This window comes from Lotus japonicus, chromosome 1 (assembly GCF_012489685.1).
Source record: "Lotus japonicus ecotype B-129 chromosome 1, LjGifu_v1.2".
Taxonomy (NCBI): Eukaryota; Viridiplantae; Streptophyta; class Magnoliopsida; order Fabales; family Fabaceae; genus Lotus; species Lotus japonicus.
The window spans coordinates 135,094,405-135,118,158 of record NC_080041.1 but is presented as its reverse complement, the minus strand read 5'-3'; the positions used below and the strand labels follow the sequence as shown (position 1 = coordinate 135,118,158).

The 23,754-nt window shown below is 36.5% G+C and overlaps 3 protein-coding genes and 1 pseudogene across 4 annotated transcripts; all 4 read right to left on the bottom strand.

Annotated features, from left to right (window-relative positions):
• Positions 1 to 5,331: 5,331 nt before the first annotated feature.
• On the bottom strand, positions 5,332 to 8,809 carry LOC130731249 (uncharacterized). 2 transcript variants are annotated; one of them, XM_057583476.1, is made up of 3 exons: positions 6,977 to 8,809; positions 6,162 to 6,760; positions 5,332 to 6,061 (listed from the first exon to the last, which is right to left on the bottom strand). In XM_057583476.1, exons 1-2 carry the CDS (start codon positions 7,437 to 7,439, stop codon positions 6,645 to 6,647), a joined length of 579 nt encoding a protein of 192 aa, XP_057439459.1. In that variant the 5' UTR covers positions 7,440 to 8,809; the 3' UTR covers positions 5,332 to 6,061; positions 6,162 to 6,644. The 2 variants fall into 2 exon arrangements, with proteins under 2 accessions (XP_057439459.1, XP_057439460.1); XM_057583477.1 differs by having other exon boundaries at positions 6,162 to 6,531.
• LOC130726917 (uncharacterized) lies at positions 5,350 to 6,060 on the bottom strand. Its single transcript, XM_057578242.1, has one exon. It carries the CDS (start codon positions 6,058 to 6,060, stop codon positions 5,350 to 5,352), a length of 711 nt encoding a protein of 236 aa, XP_057434225.1.
• A 136-nt stretch (positions 8,810 to 8,945) lies between the features above and the next one.
• On the bottom strand, positions 8,946 to 14,960 carry LOC130731248 (uncharacterized). The gene is made up of 6 exons (XM_057583475.1): positions 14,150 to 14,960; positions 12,634 to 12,736; positions 11,327 to 11,382; positions 10,628 to 10,792; positions 9,719 to 9,832; positions 8,946 to 9,490 (listed from the first exon to the last, which is right to left on the bottom strand). The coding sequence occupies exons 1-6, from the start codon at positions 14,762 to 14,764 to the stop codon at positions 9,398 to 9,400; spliced, it is 1,146 nt and encodes a 381-aa protein (XP_057439458.1). The 5' UTR covers positions 14,765 to 14,960; the 3' UTR covers positions 8,946 to 9,397.
• Positions 14,961 to 18,249: 3,289 nt separating this feature from the next.
• LOC130726907 (uncharacterized) lies at positions 18,250 to 23,391 on the bottom strand (annotated as a pseudogene).
• Positions 23,392 to 23,754: the final 363 nt, after the last annotated feature.

The window sequence follows — 23,754 nt, the reverse complement described above, 5'->3', positions numbered from 1 at the left end:
TTTCTGTCAAAAAACTAACGGTTTCTGGATTTTCCATAAAAATTCATCCTCTTCTTCATCTTCTTTAATATTTTCTTCACCTTCTTTCAATCTAATCTTTTTCACTTCCCAAAATCAACAGAGGAGATCCAATTGATGTAATGTAAATGAAATTAGTTAGTTTCAAATCAACAAAACCAGAAAGAAATCCCAATTAGAAACAAACATGGAATCCAGAAAATGAAGAGAACCAAAACTTAGATCTGGGTTTCACGGTTTGAGCAAAAAGAACAGATCTGACCCAAAACACTTCAAATCAGGGCAAAAAGAACATATCTCCACAACATTTATCTCAGAATAAAACCCCCAAAGTTTCTTCCTTTCCCACCATCAAACCCATTATTCTCCTCACATCGATCCTTCGATGCACACCTTGCATTCAACCTCCAAATTCATCACGACGGTTTGAGACTAAGATTATTCAGTAAAGTTTTAATCTTTTTTGAGAGGAGAGGGTATGGATTTCAGGATCGGTTTGATTGAAGGTTGGGGATTTGGGTTTGGACTTTGTTAGATTTGGTCCCTGGGATGGGTTGTTTGGTTCTGATGAGATTGAGTTAATGTTTGTTGGTTTTTGAGGTTGTAAAAGAGAGGAAGAAGATTGAGGAAGAAGATGGTATGGGGCGCAAGTTCTGTTTTTTTTTTTTTTGGGTATTAGAAGAAGAAAGATCATTAGGAGATGAAGAAGATGGTAGAGATTGAGAAGAAAAAAGAATTACGAGACAAAACGATGAAGATGATTTTGAATTTTAGATTTTTTTATTTTTTATTTTCTGGGTTTTGGGGTTAAGTGAAGGAGAAAATGATAGAACATGATAGAAGAAGAAGATTGAGATGATGAAGTTTCTGGGGTTTTATTTGTTTTATATTTTGTAATTAATTTTATTTGGTTTAATTACGTATTTGCCCTTAGAAACCGTTAGTTTTTTAACGGAAAAATGCTTAGGGACCAAAACTGTTAACGGAGGATAACGTCGGGGATGCAGTATGCTATTTTTAAAGTTTAGGGACCTTGTTTGCACATTTTACATTCGTGGGGGACCAAAAGTGCTATTAAGCCTTAATGATATTTCCCATCATTAAAAACAAAACTATTAAGTTATTAAAAGTAATTAAATGATTTTAAACAAGTAAATGAATGTTAATTATTAATTTAAGTAATATTTTTTGGTTAAAGAATAATTGGTAAACAAAACTTGATTAGTATTATAAATCTTACTAATATTTTTTTTTGGTTACAAGGAGGGGAAGGCCCCAAGCAGAAATCTTACTAATATTTCAAATGTCTCAATAAAACTATTTTTTATTACATTTATAATTAAAACTTATTTTAATTACAATAACTTTTTATGATTTTAAAAATATTATAAATAAACTCGTGCAACGCACGGGTATATACCTAGTAATATGTCTAAAGGGAGCTCATGTTTCTAACCCTCTTGAAATTAGTGTAGAGAGAAACGGATTTGAATCTTCTTATAGGAATTGGCAATATAAAGTGAAGTATTATGTCTATTTCTCCCATCATATTTATTTAAAGCGTTGCATATATTTAATGCATATGAAGAGAAGTAGGCACAAAAACGCCACATGGTGACACATGAAAAAATCTAAATCCAAAGAGAAATAATAAAAGAAAAACGTGTTGATTTAAAAACATTTAATACCTCTAAAACAAAACAAAAAGTGGTTTATAGGTCATGGATGATGCATTTCACCATTAATGAAAGTCAAGTAGAGCATAATGACTAAAATTTAAAAGATAACATTTTCATAATATTTAATTAATATATAATTTAATTTTCTAGTAATTCATAAGACCTACAACATAATTTAAGTTTTAAGTAAGGAACATACCAACAACTTCTAGCACAGTTTTAGATAACTTAAACTCTTTAAGCATTTAACAAATAAAAGTACTAGGAATATAAAATTATCAGTACACAATTTCTCCTCCATGGTTGTCATTTGAATCATCTTTACTTGACCGCTTCCTCTTAGGTGGAACCTCAGGCGTATCATTTTCTAATACGGCTGAAAAAAAAGGAAAATGACATGCTACAGATTAGGAGCCAGTCACAATAGGAAGGAAAAAGTTGAAACATTACCAAGAAAAAAAGCCCTTGTACTTCCATTTCAATACAAAATTTGGCTTATCTAAAAAAAAAAACCAAGAAAAAAAGCTTCACACAGGTTCTCTAACGTAACAAATAAGGATATACAAAATGCAGTTGTATTTGAGTTAGAGTGTATATATTTGAGAGATGAAAACTAATGTTATTGTAAAAGGGAAACTGAAAATTTAAAATGTTAGATGCTTCTGTGAATAATGCTGTGTTGGAATCTTCTTTTTTCAATTACAGGGAAACCCACCAACTTGTTATAGCAAGTCAGAATAAGGTCATAATAACCTGCTGGGGAAAGAAAAAAATAGTTGAAAATAAAAAAATAGTTTTTTTAGTCGATGGTTTTTTTTTTGGGGTCAAGAATTCATTGAATAAAGATGGCTCAAAGGCGTAGCCCTCAAGAGGGGGATTACAACCGGTCCACTAGAGGAAAATAAAATACGAGGTATGTTTGGTGATAGGGTAAGTAGAGAGGTTAAATTTGTCGTCAGTTGTCCAAATCTATGACTCCCTTCGTCACAAGCAAGGCTCCACTGCTCTTTTTTTATTTCATCAAGCCATTGTTGCATAGCGAGGGGGGGGGGGGGGGAGTTGCTTCCTCCCGAAAGTTTGCCAACTTCCGCTCAAAAAAATATGCACAAAGCTCGTAATAATCGGCATCATTAGAGTTAATTAAGTTAACAATTCATGATATGATGATTCAAGTTGCGGAAACAGAAATGATTTGCCTAGTTATTTATTCTAATTTTGAAATATTTATTATTAATTGATGTAGATCTTGGCTATTATAGAAAATTAATAACTTTTTCTCCAAAATTTGGTCATTTTAATTACTAACATTAATATGAATAAAATTCAAAAATTAAAATAAATTATTTTAATTGTATTATAGAATTTCATAAAATTATCAATGAAATTCGAAATTTAACATATTATTTTTCTGCATATTTTTAAATTTTGAATTTTTTTAGTAAAATAAGTTCATTCATATATTATTTTAGTTAAATATTCGAAATTTAACATATATTATTTTTCTGCATATTTCAATGATCAAATGCTGCTAAAAGTTGCATCTTAAAAGGCACAACAACTAGTAAAATAAGTTCATTCATCAAACATTTTTCTAATTTGTTCATCAAACAAGCTTATAAGGTGACACTTTAACCAACCTGAAATACATTATCAAGTGCACTTATAATTCAAGTGAACGAGGGAGGTCACAATATTGTTCCCAGCTATACACATTGGCTTCAGCGGCTCTTCCGGCGTCAACAGAAGATCACTTTTCTCAATTCCATTTCCTTGGTAGAAACAAACTGCAGAAATCAGGGGATCTGACTGTTTGGATGGCGTCTATATGGTCATTATGGCTTCTTCATAACAGTGTTATTTTCAAAGATGGAGAGGTTAATTGTGGCCTCATTTCTCACTTCAGGTGTATACCACCTTAAACTTGTTGAATCCGCTCTTGGCAATGGTGGAGCACTTACAACAGGGGGTAAAGTTAAAGGAAATTTTTGGCAATGGGATTGGGGGGAGAGGACTAATGGCTTTGATTTTCAGTGGGGCATGATTCACCAGATTAATTTTGCTGCTCTATTGTTCTATCATGCTCTCTTGGGTCCTTCATTCAACATGCTGGCTAATTCTTTTCCTAGATTTAGCCTAGTTGGTGGCTGGATTTATCTCAAGCCTTGAGGGCAAGGCTTATTTTGAGGGGATGGTAATGGTAGAAGGCTATTCTGATGGGCTTATATATAGATATTAAGCCTTATCCAGTTTATTTTTTTTATTGTTTACAATTTTATTAATCTATCTTTAGTTTTCATACTCTTATTAAATGTCCAACTTCTAGTATATTTCCTCCATTAGGATGATGCCACTTGTTGGTCATCTAGAAAATTAAATTTTAGCTATTATATATAATAATCGTACGTGAATTCTTTCGGTCCAAATATCAATGCTCTTTTTACATACATCCATGCACATATGGAAATTGAGCAAGGCCCTTGGCAGCAAGACTCCTCAAGCGGCCATCTTTACTGTGTTATGTCTACCAAAGGCATTGTGGCCAAAGAATGTACTTATTTTGTACTTCATTTAGATTAAAAATCCTTTCTCATGACCATTTACAGTGGTTTGTTTAAATTACACACTCTCAACACCACTTTTTCTCTTCCCAACACTCCATATCATCTTCTCTCTCCAATTCAACACTCTCTCAACAATTACTCACTCCAATGGTTTTCATTCAACACCCTACCCCACCACTCACCCTACCCCACTTTTTTATTTCATATTTTTATTTAATTTTATTTACATAAAATTACAATTATTGTTTTAAATTAAATTAAAACAATCAACATTTAACAATTTAATTTTTTTAAATATAGACAATAATTTATTTTATTTCCTTAACTTAAAAATGAAAGACAATAAACTAAGCGCACAATAATTTATAGAGGAAAGATAATAAGATGGTGAGAGAGATAATAAGATGGTGAAAAAATTGGTTTTTTTTTTCTGTGCCCAAATCAAACGAACCAAGTCTCTATTTATAGAGGAAAAAAAGTTATGAATTTTAGTTAAATTTTTTTTTTTCAACAAGATAATTCAGTTTAAAATTTTTAAAAACAAAAAATCCCCCCTCAGATTCTCTCTCCTGCCTTCTCTCTCCTCTCCACCATTCAGAAGCCGCCACGTGGCACCAAGCACCCCTCTCAACATCTCACTCCTCCACCTCATCCTCAACAAACCCTCAACAACCACTACAAACCCTCAACAACTCTTAACATCTCTCTCAACTCACCATTGCATATGGTCTTAGTTTTATCATGCATTGAGCTGACATCTGCACACGCCCCAAAACATTCACACAGGATAATTGAGCACATTAATTTGGGGTCTCCCTAATATGCACCACTTTTAGAGTGTTGCAATTTTACACAACTTACTTTGACCGGTTATAACAGGTCAACACATTATTTTTTTTTAAAAAAATATCATTAAAAATTTGTTATATATTAAATTTCTTTAAAAAAAGATGTGTTGACCTATTATAGCAGGTTAAAAAAAATTGTGTAAAATTGTACCATTCTAAAATTGGTGCATATTAGAGTTCACCATTAATTTAAACTCAATATTCATTTTAAGAAATCAAGTTATATAACAAATCTGCTGTGAATCACAAATCTGCTAATTCATTGTACATCATGGAACTCTTAAGAGAAAAATCTGACATTGCCTTAAAGAGCTTTGGCAAGTGAGTTTGAAGACTACTCAATGATTTTTGGGTCACGTGTAGACACTGCCTTCCATAATCTTCTTTCGCTGCAACCAACTTGATCTTCATTAGTTGGATCTCTCTAACAAGCTCATGAGGATGATCTACCATGTTTGGGCCTAACACCTCTAGTCTTTCCTCATACTTTTTCTCCCACTCCGTTAATTGCCTACTAATTTTCTCGGCATATTCATAAATTGTCACCTCACATTTTCTCTTGAGAACCATCTCTTTATCTTGCTCTTGGAGAATACTATCTATCTCAGCAGCAAAGTTGGCTATGGTTGTCCTGACATACTGTTGAGGAAGTTTCTCTAAACGACAATGCCAAGCTTGAAGAAGAACTTGTATGGGAAGGCTTTCAGAAATCTCATCCCTCATTTCTAGTTGGTTGTTCAGGGCCATTATGCACTTCTTTTGATTGTTCATCAAAATGTCAAATTGTGACAGCCACTCTCGCAAAACAACAAGCAACTTGCGTGTTTTATCATGATTGTGCTTGTGTCTCGTTGCTTCTACGGGAGACTGGAAACTATCTACATGTCTCAGTAACATCGCAATCTTTGACTGCTGCTCATGGTGAGTCTCCATGATTTTCCACATGGTGGCCATTCTGCATTTCATATAAAAACCAAACAATCACATTTATACTAAATTAACAAACATTCATCATGTATATAAATAAGAAGCTTCAGTTTTAAATTTGAACTCACTTATAAACAAGGTGAACAAGTCTTGGGTACAATTGTTGATCACATTTGTTAATGTCTGAGACAATTGATTCTAGGGACTGCTCATATAGGGTGCACCCTGTATGCAAATGATTAACCACTACTTTTAATTTCTCCACTGCTTCACCCTTTGTACCTCTTTCAAGAAGTCTGTTAAGCTCCGTAAACTTTCTTTGAAACTCAAGTTTCTTAGACTCAGCATTCTATCAAAAAAATGCTTAAATGTGAAAGAAAAGCAATTGCAAACACAAGACTTGTACTCATATGCTTACCTTCAGTTCTTGACAAAATTTATTTTCCCATGCTAGCAACTTATTCAAGATCATAGCAAAAGTTTCATCAGGAACGTGTCCTGAAAAAAAAGGTCAGCCATATTATTCATTTATGATATTCATTTATAATTCAAAAGAAAGATACAAACAAGCACAAGGAGTTACCGAACCCATAAAGAAAGTGGCTAATAAATCAGCACACCAATAGAACCAGTATGCTAGTAAGTAGCTTTCCCACCCAGAACCAAAAACAGATACAATCCCACCCACATGAGTGCAACCCGCAGCCAGAAGAACAAGCACGAGAGGCTGCGAAATAGTAAAACTCCTTTGTTTAATCATAGGCAAAAATGTTAGTTGTTAGTAATGTTGGTAAATTAGACATTCTCAGGGGTTCAAATCCTAAACCTTTCACCCTTCATTCCACTCAACCCTTATGTCCCTTAGTTACCGCTTGTGCTAACCCTGATAGCACAAATAGATACGGTAGTTCATAATAAAAACAGACAGAATCAGAAGTACTACCTCTCATATCAATATCAGTGAATTTGGAATGACAATCGAGGCCAGTACCCTCAAGCAACCTTGAAACCTCTTCAGCAACCTTTGAAGCTTTCACAAAGTGATCACCTAGATCCTCAACGACACTCACACTCTCTTTCACTTCCACAATTGAAAGTTTCCCCTTCACATGACGAGACACCTCCTCCTTCGTCTGCAATTGAGGCATGTTTTCTTCTTCACCGTCTTCCTCCCCCTCCTCCTCAATGAATGGCTCCATGAATGTGGTAGGGAACTGGGCGGCGAAGTCGGTGAGGGCAGAACCGGTCTTGACGAGGCAGTTGGCGTAGGAAGAGTGTGCGGCAGCGAACTTGTTAACGGCCAAAACCGCATCCTTCATGAACTGCTGGCGTTTCTTGGAACGTTGCACCTTCTCAGTTTTGGTGCTTCGGGTGTAGCACATGATCTTGGTTTGTGAGCAACCCATGTTGTTCTTGTTCTTGAAGACAAACCTGGTGAGTCTCTGGTTTATATAATAGTGAGAGAGTTGAAAATTGAATTGAATTGCAGGATGAAAATCACGGTTGACACGGTAAATCAACTATATATTTGGAAATTTATATAACAAAAATACCTATATATATTTGATTTCATTTTACAACAGCTTAATTTCTGTGGGTGTTTATAAAAAACTTGCATTCAGTGGACTTTCATATTTCAATCAATCTGTGTGCATCATATCTTCTCTTCGAACCCTCCCTTCCAGCTTTCTCTTAGCTATTGCTGTAATTAATTGTTTTCAATGGTGATTGTTAAAAGAATCCTTAATTTCTACATGCAAGAGATTTAATTTAATTTGTTGCTGCAACATATATTCCTGATTGATTTTAATGATTCATCGTTTTAAATCCCTGAATGCAATCTACTTACAAATTCTCTTTAAGGTTAGTCTTATTTGACTTTTCAATTCACTGAACCCTAACCCTATTTCCTCAGTCAATCTCATTCGCACACACTCACTATCGCTCATTCTTTCTTCTCTCCACTGATCTATTTATTTGTTGACCACGGATTTTCATTTTGTTCAATTGCTCATGGTTCACTTCTAGACTAGATAAACTAGGTATACCTTTTGAAATAGGAAGAGTAGATTGTGACAAAGTCATAACTTTCTCTTTTTTGGGCTATTGCGCCATTTAGAAGTCTCACATTGGCTAGAGATACAGCATAGATAGCTTTTATAAGGGTTGTGCAAACCTCAACTTTTGAGCTAACTTTTGTGGTTGAGTATAAATCTCCTAATTTCTAATATGGTATTAGAGCATATCCTAGATTCATTTGTTGTTTGTTGTGGAGACCTCCCATAATTGAGCCAAAAGTGTATAAACTTGAGGCTGGATATCTTCAAGTGCAAAATGAATTTTATCTTGTCATTTTTTAAACCGATGTTGTAGGTTACAGGGTTTTATAGAGCTGTTAGATTGGCTTCAGATCAGGATTTGTAATCCTAGACCTATGCTTCACGATTCTGTCACCATTATCTTTGTCTCCTAGAGATTTCAGTTCACCGGTGAAAGGCTCCACATGTTGATTCTGAGAGATATTAAAAGAATGGTGGCTAATGGAATATGATTCACTAGGAATTCCATATATAAAGCCTCAATTCAATTGATTCGTGGTGTGTCTCCTCCTAAATGTCCTCGTAGGATAGCTCATGTGGTAGGAGCTGGGAGACATATGGGTCGGGTAGGGGGGAAGTCCAGAGATCGATTCCTGGCGGGTACAATTTATCTTTCGGTTGTAAAAAAAAAATACTACCAGAAATACATTGTGAAACACACTCAATGAGCTATAAAATATATGCTCAAATGCTACTAGAAGTTGCATCTTAAAAAACACAATAAAAGAGTAAAATAAGTTTAGTCATTAAACTTGTTCTATTTTGTTCAAACCAGCTTACAAGGTAGATATTGGCTTCTGTCAAGACATATACTAAAAAGACAAATAAACATTACAATTTTGTTCTATAAATGAAATTTGCAATACTCAAATTTTCTAGAGTATGTATTCCAATAACTTGCACGAACAAATTATGGAAAAGTCCACCGAAGTTAATAGCAGAGCATTTTCTCAACAGAGAGACAACAATTTCAATTTAAGTACTAACAAAATTCTATTTGTACATGTTCTATATAATCTATAGAATTGATCCTACTGGTAATTTGTACAACTTGTATCACTGAACTTTTAGATATAGTGACACAAAATCACTACTCATATTGGTCGCAGCTAACTACAACCTTGCAGATTGAGTAGTGCCGGAATAACAATAGTTTTAACGTGATTATTTCAGTATCAGTATAGATGATTCTCAACTACGCAATCACAACCCAGTAACTCATAACTCCAAGAGGCAAGAAGCAGAAGCAAGCACACCATCACAATTTACAGAGGCCGCAAAAGTGGGTAGTCTTCAAGTAACTCCCGTTCGGAGAGAGTATCATTCTCATTCTGTGGGGTCCATAACACCTCAACGGCCTGCAAATGATTCAAGCACACAATGATATCGTTTCAAAAAGACTATGTATGTTTTTGCTTGTTTGGAAATCCTACTACAACTGAAAAGTTAAAATCAATTATGAATAGAAGTTTCTATGAGTAACTTCTGGATTTCAAAATTGATTCTAGGAAAAGAAAAGTTGATCCAAATATGCTATAATAAAATGATGACAAAAAAAACGACAAAAGAATATTATTGATAATTACCAATAATCTGCTTGAAGGAATGGATCCAAGTTTCTGTAAAGCATCCTTCAAGTTTCCACTCCCATTGATGCTAGGAAGTTTATGTTCTCCTTCGGCAGCTGCCAAGATTGTTATCTGATACATAAGAATGGGGATTAGAAGTTATCTGAACTGCCCCAGTGGAACTTCGCTCTTTTGAGCCATAAAGAGAGGAAGTTGGAAATAAAGAATACTTGTATCCCTATATATTGCACACTAAAAATCTACATCTTAGAAACAAATTGTTTGTCCATTTCACAATTCACGATCTATTTCCTTTTTTTTGCTGAAGAGAGTAAATTTTGTATTCCAAAAGTAGTTCAGATCATTTCTCTCTCTATTCGTTTTCTTGTGACTTCTTTGTATTTCTCATTGGAGCAATGACTATAAAAAAATTCTATTGGGTTGCTTTTTCCAATAAATGGTGGTAGCAATTCTTTATGCTATTTTTCTTATAACAAGATGATCTCTGACATTGACCAAGCATGTCAACAACCTTCGTCTTCGAAAATAATCACAGGAACCATCGTCCATGGTTTGTAAATTATTCCAACGAGGAAGGTCAAATCTACAGATGATGAATTCAGGACAACATAATCCAAACATTCTCTATACTTTCTTTTCTATATTATTTTTTTGGATAGAAAAATATCTTCTTTTCTAGATATTGATGTCAATATCTAGATAAACCTGGATGTTTGAAAACGGAAGAGGAACCTTAAATGATTACTTGTAGGTCAAATCACCTAAGACATGTTAACTTGTAATAATTAGATTTTGTTAAGTTCCATTGCTTCCAATATTACTTTTGAAGTATATAGTGAAAATATGGACCAGCAAAATGTGTGCAGGAATGCATCATGTTGAATGAAAACACTAAGAAAGGTTTACCACTATGTATTCATTGCTGAACCCATTCGCTCTCTGGCTTCTTGTGCTTTGCCTCTTTATGTTATTAACATTGACCAGTGTCTCTTCATCAAATTTTCCCCGCTCTTCAATTGAAAGTTGATTAAAACGTTTCTCCCCATCTTCTATACTCCGTTTTACATCCACCTGCAGAAGTATAAGGAAATACATGATTGCTACTTCCCTAACTTGTATAAGATTAGTTCTTCTACCACAGCCAAAGTTTCTAGTAAGGTATATATAATTGAAAAATACAAGCTTGGAAAGATTTTACACTGATTGTAAACTCTAAAAGTAAATAATTAATGTTTTCTAGTGGATATCAGATACTGTTAAAGGCAAGTAATATATTTTGTGACCCAAAAGAAAAAAAAATTACTACTCTGTTATAACATAAAGCTTTAAGCTTGTGTTTTCTCAAAACCAATAGGGCAAAGAAGCTTTAATATTTATTTAAATGGAAGCTCTCTCGCCACTTTATTACTTTAGCTTTTAACTGAAGTGGCAATCAAGAAATATTAAGGTGGAAATTTGTGTCATAAGATCTCATCTACCACAACAATAAATAAGGTGTGGTAATTTAATGTCAAGTTTTCAACAATCTACACAATATCACTTGGTTGAAAAATGTCAAGAAGCCAATGCAATTATGCAAGGCTCGTCGAGATTGAAGTCACTTACAGATGAATATGCCGAGATACAGTAATCAGGATGCCGAAGCAAAGCCAGTGTCGTCTCTGTAACAGAAAATAAATAAGAAAGTAATTAGAATAGAAAGTAGATCATACAGCCATGTTGCTTTAAGCTACATTATGTTAGGTATAGTTAGTTAATAAAATAATAGTTAGTTGGTTGGATTAGTGAAAAATGCATGATGACTATAAATAGGAAGAGTATATGAGAGAGCGAAGGGTCTAATCATTCAGATTGTTATCAGGATCTTTGGGAGGAGCATACTGGTCTTTCAAATACCAGACAGATATTGTAACTATTCAAGAGTGTTCCATCATCTACCTACTCTGTCCCCACAATAGAACAGAATTACAAGGGCTGATACAATAAAACAGATTCCAATTGTGTGCTAAATCTGACTCATTTCTATCAACTGGTCCATTAAACTTTTATCAAAGCTCCGATCAAGGAGCTGTGGGCAGCAGAGTGCACTGATGCGTGTTAAAAAACGGGTGGGACAGGTCTGTGAAAAACAGGGACTTGGAGGCACAATTGGAGGGGTTGGAGGCGAAGGTGGAAGAGCCTCGAGCAAAATGATAGCAGCAATAGAGTCCCTGCAACTAATGGAGCATCTTCTCACCCAAAGCGGAGAAAGGGAAAAGGATCAGAGTGGAGAATGTGAACATGGGCCTCAATGTTTGTTCGGCCAAAAAGAAAAGGATGAACCATACTCCAAGGCCCAATGTGCAAGAGAGAAGCCCACGATTCCAATTCCGACTTTCAACGATATTTAATGAAAATATTTCTTTTCAATATTTTCTACATTTCCTTAACAATAGATTTGACCCTCAAGTCATTTTCCAGATTCATCCACACTATTGACAAAGTCATAAATAGTAAAAAAAAAAATATAGAAACTTTAATCTTGATTTTGAATGGATGTGTATATTCAATGCTTAAAAGCAAAGCTTCATGCGATATAAACCTCAAGGCTTAGAACAATGCTCACATAAAGTGAACTTCCGTGATCCATCTGACACTAATCTCCAGGAATTTCTTTTACTTTCATTGAAGATGTTATGGTGGAACAGTGGACAAAATGTTCTCCAATAGCATATTTTCAGCAGGATTATGCGAAGTGTGTAATTTAAACTCTAAAGCCCTTAACTAACACCGTGAAGCACTAATTTATACTTACGTATACCAGTAATTCTTCTCACACAAGATAGTAAACATTAAAATGAATAACACATGTGATTTTAAAAATAAATAAATAAGAACAAGTGAAAAAAAAATGGCATATCTAGGAGTTTCACCTGTCAATACATAATTCAAACCTTCTGGGGATGATGTATCTGCAACTTGTGCAATCCTATTCAGATCCTTTTGAAGTGAGCGACCCATCCCCAATAACCCAACCTAAAAGTACAACACATCCATTGAAATTATGAAATTTACCAAAGATTTAAGAATAATGAATAAATTGAAACTGATTGCGCTATGCAATGGTTGAAGTTGCTGCCATGTGACTAAGAGATCATAGATTTGATTCATGGTGTTAGCCTCTTGCAAATGCAAGTTAAAGCTGCATACGATAGACCTAGGTTGGACCTCTAGCACTAGGTTACCCTATACCCTGATTGTGCTGTTTAATGGTAGCTCACAAGAAGCTGACAAATAAGGCTTCTAAACGTAGTTAATATAGATAGATCCTGACCTAAAAGGTAAGGTTTCCTACATCTATACAAACAATGTATACAATAGTGAGAAAAAAAACAAATAGCAATGCATAACTTCAGCTAAGAAACAATACTGACACAATTTATTGAAGGCACATGGGGCAAAAATGATTTTGCTAATGCAAGCAATCAATCAGGAACGAAACTATAAACGAAAGTGCTAATAATTGAAATTTTTTATTTATGTGAAAACTTGATCATTTGAGCATGGTGTGTTTCTTGGTGGCAGTGCGTAAACTATGCTCACACTGATCTGAAAGAAACCTGGGAACCAAAATAAACGCAACAAAACTGAGCCTGCACGCACTCGAAACCTTACAGAACAGCCAATGTAAATCCCACTGAACAGAGAAGGCGCATAATATGGGGTGGATAAAGAGAAGCCCGAGGTGGGGCTATGGGTGGAGGATGTCCTGGCCACAGAACTGAATAACTCACACGGAGTTTGCAGAGATAAGTGTCTGCACCCATTTAACCTCCAGATAAGTATCTGACTATCTGCACCTATTTAACATCAGCCCTACCCATACCACAGCTATGACTTGTTTCCGTTTCCCCAACACCTTCATCTCATTCAAAATTGCATTCCACAAATCTCATATGGGATTTCAACCTCATATTCGCTTGTGAAATAAGAAACGTTTGACACTAGATGAAGCAGAAGCAGAACTTTATACATAGTATATTGGAGTACAGAAAGTGTTAAAAACACATTCATAACAAGTCAACAGCCAAGCCTAGAAGAACAACACCTCGATTGAAATTCACAGGAGATTTCAGAATCATGAATAAACTGACACTGACCAAGCCACGGTACCGGTAGCTAACAAGACACCAACAAGAACAAGCCTTCTAAATCCAATTAAAATAACAACAAATACCCCCCACCCCAAGTAGCAAAATGTTGCTTCAAGTAACCTCCCCAGCCTACTTGAACATGTAAAAGTAAAAGCATAGTTTCTTCAGCTTTCAAACACAAAAGCAACAATACCATCAGAAACATGCAAAGCATAGCACAATGGAAGTTTATGTCAATGGCAGAAAGCAAGCAGCAAAGAAAGTAGCTAATTCTACAAAAGTTGAACACACACACCTGAAGCTTAAGCACGGTGGTTTTTTCAGCAGCAGTGAGCACACTACCTTCAGAACGATCCGAAAGAAACCCAGAAACCAAAATAAAAGCAGCAAATCCCACCAAGATGAGAAAGAAGCTTGAGCCAGCACCCACTCCGACCCCAACAGCAGGCCCCATGTAAAACCCACCACTGAACGGAGAAGGCCCGTAATACGGCGCCGAGTAAGAGAATCCCGGCGATGGATTCGGCACTGAATAACTCCTCGACGAAGAAGAAGATGAAGAAGAGAACGATCTCCCACCAACTCGACCTCCAGATGCCGCTAACGCGGCGGAGTTAGGATCGTACATCAAGAGCAGCCCTACTAGGACCGCAGCGACGGCGGGTTTCCGGAAAAAGTTCCAGAGTTTGGTGGCGAGAGCCTCGAGAGTGGATTTGGGGGTGGGCGTTTGCGATGAGAGGCATTTGATGGTGTTGCGTGCGGCGGCGGGGAGTTGTATTGATGTGAATTTGTAGGGTTTTGGGAAGAAGGTGTGGTGGTGAGTGCGGTGGTGGTGTGGTGGTTGAAGAGGCAATTGGTGTTTCCATTTAAGGTGTAAGGGGTTAGGGTAGAGTAACAAGGTGGTGGGCATGGTGATGGAAATGGAAAATGGATTGAAATGGCGATCTGTGTGTAATTCTATGAACACTATCTGTGTGGTGGCGATGATGGGATGGGGCGCCCATGCTGCAGCGGGAACCTCATCTATCTCAATCTTCTCATCATCCCCAAATCTCCGTCGTTGTCACTTTCTTCGCCACTCATCGTAATTCCACGGCCCACACCACGTGGATCAATCCTCCATTGCATGTCTTGTTTATTCCTATTTAATCTTTCCCTTTCGGCCCTGCAGTGTATACTAATTTCTCGTCCCACAATCACTATCTAAGCGGTAGAGAGCTCATTAATGAGTTTTCTCTATTCACAAAAATTTAAATTTCAAACCTTCAACTATTACGTCAACTCATTTGGTTTTTCAAAGTTTTCATTGCTATCAAGTTTCCTCATTGAGTTATGACTTATGAAGTTTTATCATTATTTAGTTTTCTAAAATGGTTCATTATCTTGAAATATTCCTGATACCTTTGTGGGTTGAGCGAGTCCTTCACAAGTCTAGGACCCGCTATAAATACAAGCGAGATTCAAATAGAAGACCTTAGGATCGTCACGGGCGGGCTCTCGACAAGGACATGGTCGCCAGCATACGACAATCTTGGTTAGGCAGAGATAATTACCCGCTCATACGTTGGATTTAGGCTATTTCACTTACTTGTATTGGGAAATGTGCTTGAATGTTAGGCTCAATTCCCCAAATTTTTATAGGATCATAAATCCACCCACTATAAAAAAGAGAGGTCCTCCGACCTCCATTGTACTAGTTAGCTTTTTACTCATTAATAATATAGGTACACAATTATTACATCATCTTTATTTATTTGTGCTCTGTTAGGGTTTGCTCGAATATTAGTTTAGATCTGATGAGTCTCTAGCACAAAACATTTTGTAAGTGTCTACATTTAATTATTTGTTGAGCCCAACACAATAAATTTTATCTTTTAAGCACAAAAACAAAGGCCCATCATTTGGTTTAATACCAAAATTCCTTTTTAGTTTTTTAAAGCTAAAAATATATCTGTTGAATTAGAGAGATTTTAACGAGTCTTGACTCTTGAGTAATGACGACAATTTGTTCCCTTAATATGTTTTATTTTTGTCAAACTAAATAATTTTAATTATAATAATTTTTGGTCAAAGATATATAGAGAAAAGCGAAAATAATATTTTTTTCGAGGGCCTTCAGCCCATAATCTAAAAAGCCTACAACTCTTTTTGTTGACCAAATATAAATTATGCTTTTCCAGATTTAAGTCCAGCCTGTTTGTAACTGAATTCTACACGCAGTTGTGGAGGTAGAGACGAGAGAGTATTAGAATATGAGAGATTCAACTCTACTTCAAAAGCTAGTTTTAGGTGAAGATTATCTTTTCATAATATAATATCAGGGTTATTTCAGTCATATATTTAATTAATGTTAGACTTTTAACACATCATTTCACGCGCGCTATGAAGCGCGGACACTTCTCACATATGACGTGTCTCAGTGTCGGACACAGACACAATACCAACACCCGTACAACACTTATACGACACGTGTTAGACACTATCTAGCGGTGTCCGGTTAAAAAAAGTATTTTTTTGCGGCTCATACACTTGAGTCGACATCTCTTATTGGTTGAACACCTCTAGGACAATTGTATTTTCAAAAAACATATAATTTTTAAGAGTGAAACATGAAAGAAATTGCTCATTTATCACTTGAAGAACTAGAGTCAAAGGCATAGATTAGCTCTTTTTTGTAGATAATTAGTCTTTTTACAAAGAAAACATCAAAACAATTATAAAAAAATATCAGGGGATATATATATATATATATATATATATATATATATTTACACATAAGTGTCGCGGTATATGTGTCGTGTCGTGTCCGGTGTTCGTGTCAGAGTCTGTGCTTCATAGCACACTTGTGTAGAATATCCTAAGGCTGAACATCTAGAGTGTGAAATGTGAAAGAATGAACATCTGAGAGTGGTACATACACTGATGGTTTCCACTAAACAGGTTTCGGATATGCTCTAATAGTCTAATATTATATTAGAATTTGAGAGACATAACTCTACCACACAAACTAACTTAAGAGGCGATGATTGTCTTCACATATATAAAATCATCTTGACAATATACATAGTCAATACGAAACTTCTCAACAATTTACAGTTGAATCCGAATAGCACTTATATATGAAAGATAATCATAAACTCTTGAACAAACTTTTTTGGGTACATATATACCTTCCAAATTCTAATAAAGGGACACACCCTTAATATAGACATGCTATATTATTTGATCTTGGTCCCCCTATTTTATTTTGAACCCTTAGGGCTCGTTTGGTGGTCAGGATAGGATATGATAGGATATGATATGTGAACATGATATCAACAGAATAGGATAAGAGCAGGATAGACTCTTATCATATCCTGTGTTTGAGGTGCACATGATAAGAACAGGATATGATAAGGAAAAATGTATCAGATTTATATTTGAATAAAAAATACATTTAAAATTGATCATTCTATTAAATTTAATTTCTTTACATTTTCATGAATGAGTCTATATTTTAAAATAAATAAAATTAATTTAAATTTTATTAATTAGCCTATTTTATTGTTTTGAAGATGCCCTATATTTTAAATAAAAACTATGCAGTTAACCGATTGGTTTTCACTTAGTTGTGACACGTGATAATTAACAATTAAAGTTAACTAAATTAAGAATATTATTATTTCAAAAGTACTTTATATTTGAATTATAAATTATTATATAAGTAGATAAGTAGTTTTAAATAATAGGAGATGAAAATAAAAAAATTAATCTATTACTATTAAAAAAATCAATATTTGTAATCAATGTTTTTCACTTAGTTGTGACACGTGATAAACAATAAAAATTAACTAAATTAAAAATACTAGTGTTTTTTTACCCGTGCGATGCACGGGGAATACATATGTCGTATTTTATACGTAAAGTAATACATTAATTTTTTAAAATATAATAAACAAAGTTTAATATAAGAGTCTGAAATGCGATGCAAACGATTGCTTAATTAATAAAAAGATTGGTTAACGAAATCTGAAATTCTCCAAAACATATAAGGGGACGGATTTGTCGTATTGGATACATCAATCAATACGTTTTTTTTTATACATGAGTCAATACGTTGATTATTTAAAATATATTAAACAACGGATGAAATTGAAGTGTCCGATACGCTGAGCATAGTGGCGGAAAAGTCTTAAATTGAATCACTTGTTTGAAACTCATGCAGTTAAATAACTAATAAACAAAGATGAAATAGAAGTGTCTGAAATGCGAAGCTAACGACTGATTAACTATTAAGAAGATTGGTTAACGAAACCTCAAATTCTCCAAAACATATATTGGGACTGTTTTACGGTGCATAATAAACAGTCGTCGAGTTACTCTGCAGTGAGCGCGATTACGCGCGTCAATTTCCGCTCACACGTTCTCAAAAACTTCTTTGTACACAACATTGCGCGTGGATGTGGAAACCACCCCTTGCTCGACAACAATGAGCACCTTCAGTCCTTTTCTAGACTTCACCCTTGAGAGAGCGACATACAACTGTCCATGAGTAAACACAGGCCTCGGAAGGTACAAACCGACATGAGAAAGGGACTGACCCTGACTCTTGTTTATAGTCATCGCGAAGCATAAAGTCACCGGAAACTGCCTTCGAGAGAACTTGAATGGAAGACCAGAGTCAGAAGGCGTTAAGGTTATCCTCGGAATGTACTCAGTTTTCCCCAGCCTGATTCCTGATAAAACAGTCGCAACAATTATATACTGAGTAAGATGAGTGACCCTCAACCGGGTCCCATTACACAGACCGCCGGCTTGGTCTATGTTTCGTAGAAGCATGATCGGAACCCTTTCTTTCAATATCAGTCTGTGGTTTGGAATTCCCGAGCACTGAACGTCGTTTAAAAACTCAGAGGTGAACCACTCCGCGTGAACCTCGGAATCCTCATCTGACCTACACGGGGTATCGTAGCTCAAGTACTCTCTCTCGACACCAGGAAGCTTTGACAGGATGTAGTTGTTGACTTGCTCAACGCTCTCGAGTGTAGGGGCGGGAATCGTCCTTTCCTGGAAGTACGAATCGCTTTCCAAGTTCGCCACTAAGTCCGGATAAGCAAAATTGACCAACTCAAGAAGAGGATCGGGACCCTGTCTGATCAACAAATCCGACGGAATCTCAATCGTGGTCTCATCCTCGTCGATGGTGTCAACCGTTCCGTCGCCCACCTTAAGAATCCACTGAGCGAACTCTCTTATCTCTACAGCAGACGCTGAGGATGAGGCGCTTTGTAATCTCATGTTCACCGTCAGTTTCATGACCTTGCAATATTTCCATAAGTAGGACGAAGTGACGGTCGACCCCACCATATTAGCCCTGCTTCCCTTTGAAATAACCGGAAGAATTTGCCTGAAGTCCCCTCCCAGTACGACAACCTTACCCCCGAAAGGCCTGTCGTTGCCGTAATTTGCTCTTGTCGTTGCCGTAATTTGCTCTTGTTTTCATAACGTCATTCAATGACCTGTCCAACGCTTCAAAGCAATGTTTGTTCATCATTGGCGCCTCATCCCAAATAATAAGACTCGCATTTTGGAGCAATTCAGCTTTAGGCGACCCCTGACGAAGGTTGCACGTGGAGACTTCGTTTATTGAGATGAGTATTGAGAATCTGGAATGGGCAGTTCTCCCTCCGGGCAACAGTAAAGAAGTTATCCCACTGGAGGCAACATTTAAAACAATTAAACCTTTAGATCGCACAGCGGCAGACAATGTGTTCCACACGAAAGTCTTACCGGTTCCACCAAAACCGTAAAGGAAAAAGAACCCTCCCTTATTAGACATGACGACATCCAACGCCTTCTTATACGCAGCCTTCTGTTCGCCGGTAAGTGAACGGACCAACTCCTCATGAATTTTGCTCATCTCTTCCTTGTTGTAGTTGAGCTCGTCCGCAACGAACTTATTCTCAAAATTCATAATTTCCGCAAAAGTAGGATACGGCAAAGACGGGAAATCTTTTAGAGATCTGGCATTGCACTGCAGCTCCTTTTCAATTTCAATCAGGCACAGATTCATCAGCTCGTCGTCGTCGATTTGGAGATCTGCATCACGCATGAAGTGAGGATTTAATAGCACGGAAAATTAAATTAATAAAAATAAGATTAAGGCAGGTAACGTAATTTTTAGGGATAAAGCACCTGGAATATTAAGAGCTTTCCTCCTTTCGTACAGAATTCCATCACTCAGAATCCTCCATGTTTTTTCCCAAACTTCTTTCGGCCTGCTCATTGCGTTTGTGGTCAGGATTCTAGTAAACAAATTCTTCAAATAAGCTCCAGATCCCAGCACACTTACGTCACCAATTCCATCGATATACTCCCTGTCATCGTCCATTAACCTCATAGCTTCGCATGCATCGTGGAATGTGGGATAGGCAATTCCTTTAACGGTCCTTATGCTCTCAAAGCTGTCACAACCTCTTTGACGCGTCAGCAGAACCCTCATGTAATACACCTCGCCCATTCCAGGAGCAATATATTGCACTCTTCCGAGCGAGAGGCCCCTTTTTCTAGGGACCCATTCATGGGCGCCTTTCCTGTATACAAATTTAGATGGGAACTCTGCATAAGTGAGATTCCTCCCCTCTGGGTATCGCTTGTTGGCTTTCATCCATGCCAAAAATTTGGTTTCCTTCCTGGAGCATTTTTGAACAACCTCTTCCAAGTCGTCGGATTCTTTGAATAGTACCCTTTGCTGGTTAGGGAGATGGAATCCTAACCTGACAACTGGCGGCCACATGTCGTGTATATCAAATTTGAAAGTCCTCCACGCCGCCTCACATGGAGTTAAGTACCTGCATTTCGCACCAACAATTTGGAATTATCATTTGATGTGCGATAAATTCAGTAGATCTATAACAGGACCAACGATTTAAAATTACCTGCAGTCGTAATACTGTTTTATCTCGTCTTGCACCTGTGACTTGTCTGGACCTCCACCATCTTTTGATATTTGGACATTGACCCTATCAGGTCCTTTGTTGATATACTTAAACAGATATTTGATAGCATTTGACTTGTTGTAGTACTCAACATTGATGTGACCCTGATACTTCATTAAAAGTTTAGGATTGTACGGAACAACAAACCCATTGTCAAGAGGAACACCTTTTTTCGTGACGGTAATTCTAGTGGTCCTTCTCTTATATATTGGGAATCCATCGTCATCAATAATGGTGCAGTTCTGGAATTTTTTCGGAAAATGCTTAGAGCACTTGCCGTCCACCATGCAAACAGATTTCGGATCAATTGGACCACACGGCCCGTGAATCATGTAAGACGAAACCGCCTTGTACAACTTCGGATATAGCTTGGGGTCAGGAAGCTCTGCTGATATGTGCTTGTCTATGTCATCTCCTGTTTTGATTTTATGCTGTGGTTTCAGCCACAAAAGGATATGCGCGTGCGGCAAACCCCTATTCTGGAACTCTATTGTGTGCATTCCTGCGGGAAAATATGAAATCTCAAATTCAGCTCGTTATGTACAAAGCTCGCATGCTATTAGTGATGTTTTAAATTGGAGATTCGAGGTATAAAAATCTTGGGCACGACATATCTGCATCAGAAGCACCGAATATTTTCCCTTTTCTTAAATCAGACATGAGTCTATCAAGCTTCATTTTGAAAACACGGACACAAATGTCGGGTCGGTCCTCCGGCTTGAGATTCCTAGGTTGTAGAAACCTTTGTATTTCACACCAAGCTGAATTGCAAGTGAATGTTATGAAGAGGTCCGGGTAGCCAAATTTCTTGCATATGGCCATTGCATCCTGGCAATTGTTAAACATATAGCGACGTCCCCCGGTAAAAGCCGGTGGCAAAATAACTCGCTTTCCAACAGATGAGGGGTCTGTCTCCCCCTTGTCGATGGCTTCCGCAATACCATTTAAATAGTTTGTTCTAATCAATTCTTGATTCCGCTGAATGTAAGAGAGCCTGGTAGCTTCAATCATGGTAAACGTGTCGACGACAAACTGTTGAAACAACCTTTTAGCATTGACAACATTTCCGAACTCATTGTTCCTCTCCTGAAGGCGAAAAGAAATAAATTGCCTCATAGAAACGTTATGTCTCTTATAGCTTCCCATGTTCCTGAACAACTCACTGATGGGGATATCTTCTCGAAATCCGTCTTCACCATACGGGAAAAGAAGCGGGTACTGAAGAGGAATGAAAGCAGCATGTGTTTCATGTATCTTTTTCAGGTTACCGTCATTCATCTTAACAACGACATCCCTCCCAACCTGCATATCGTCAAGGTCCCCCACAATCAAAGCTGCCACCTCATCCGCGGTAGGCATGTTATAAGTCTTAGGGTCTTTTCCTCTGGCCCTGAAAAGACGGATAGACAGCTGCGTTGTTCCATTGGACTCTAAATAATCTCTGACGCGCCTGAAGGCACCGGCAAGCACTTTATGCTTGTCTAACATCCGTTTGAGGTCTTCAACCAATGAGGCATCAAGTCCTGCCCCTCTCCCATTTGAGCTACACAACAGAGAAACATATAGTTACAAATATTGGAAGATATGTAATTTAAAAAGGACGGATAAATAGACACGGGAAGGAAAAAAAAAAGACTTGAAGGCAATTCACACCTTAGATTTTTCACCCTATTTGTATTTTCATTTCGTGTGTCGTATATATATAGTTGGGCAAATTTAGGTGTCTGGCCTTCCCGCGGAACCAAACTGCCGATCCTGTGATAATTTTGCCCGCTTAGAATAAATTTGGGCGGTCCACCGCCGTCATTTATAGAATTATGGACCTTTCCGCCCATAGAAGTAAAAGCAAACATGCTGTTGTACACCCTTATGTTGTCCTTAAAATTGTTGGACCTAGGATCTTCGTGTGTCCACAAATGACGAAGAAGTTTCGCCGGTTTTGGAAGATACGGAAGATCAACCTTGCCCTTCAGACAACACAAAGAAAATGCAGCAGATCCGGTGCTTTTTACCTTGCCGGATTTCTCATCATCCCACATTAAAGCGTTGCATTAGAAACAAACACATGTCGGATCGCCGAGGTCAAGAATCTCTGCAATTGGACTCAAATGTTTAACCCTATCTTAATAAACGTTGATCGATTATAAAGGCATATTAGTAATAAAAGAATAAATAGTTTTATCACAGTACGTACCGGTATCTTCTGCGATCTTGAGCAAAACAGCAATGTTAGCCGGGATCTCAGGAATTGGTTCTGAATCGGAGTCATTATCTTCAACCTCTGTACGGTCGTTATCTGAAATGAATCAAGTTGTAACCCAATTAGTTATGCAGTTAGATGAAAGAAGTTAACGCGTAATCATGGCTATCGAACGCAACGTAACATCGATTTATTAATTGATTATTAGAATAACTACGGATAGAACGTACCCGAAGCGGAATTGTTTTCATCCTCGCTGAGGGCACCAACTTCGCAAATGGAGTGTACTGGTGGACCATCGGGTTGTATATTTGCCGTGTTTTGGTTTTCCCTCTGCTCTCTTCTACGTTTCAAAATCATAAAAATATGAAAGTTCAATAAAAATACCATAAAAATTCATTTATACTCTAAAAAGAAATCTAAAATAAAATAAAATATTTCCTGAAATTAAAATTAAATAAATAATAAGATAAATTAAAATAAAATTAAGAAATAAACAACCTAAATCTCAATCAAATCTAATATTAAAAAAGGTACTAAATAAAATAGATAAAAACTAACAAAATCTAGCAGATCACAATAAAAACTCATAAAATCCCGAATTAATAAAAAAATTCAAAATTCAATAAAATTAATTAATATATTCTAAAAATAAATTTAAAATAAATTAAAAGACCAAATCTTATCTTTTAAAATAATATCAATCAATTATTTTAGAATATA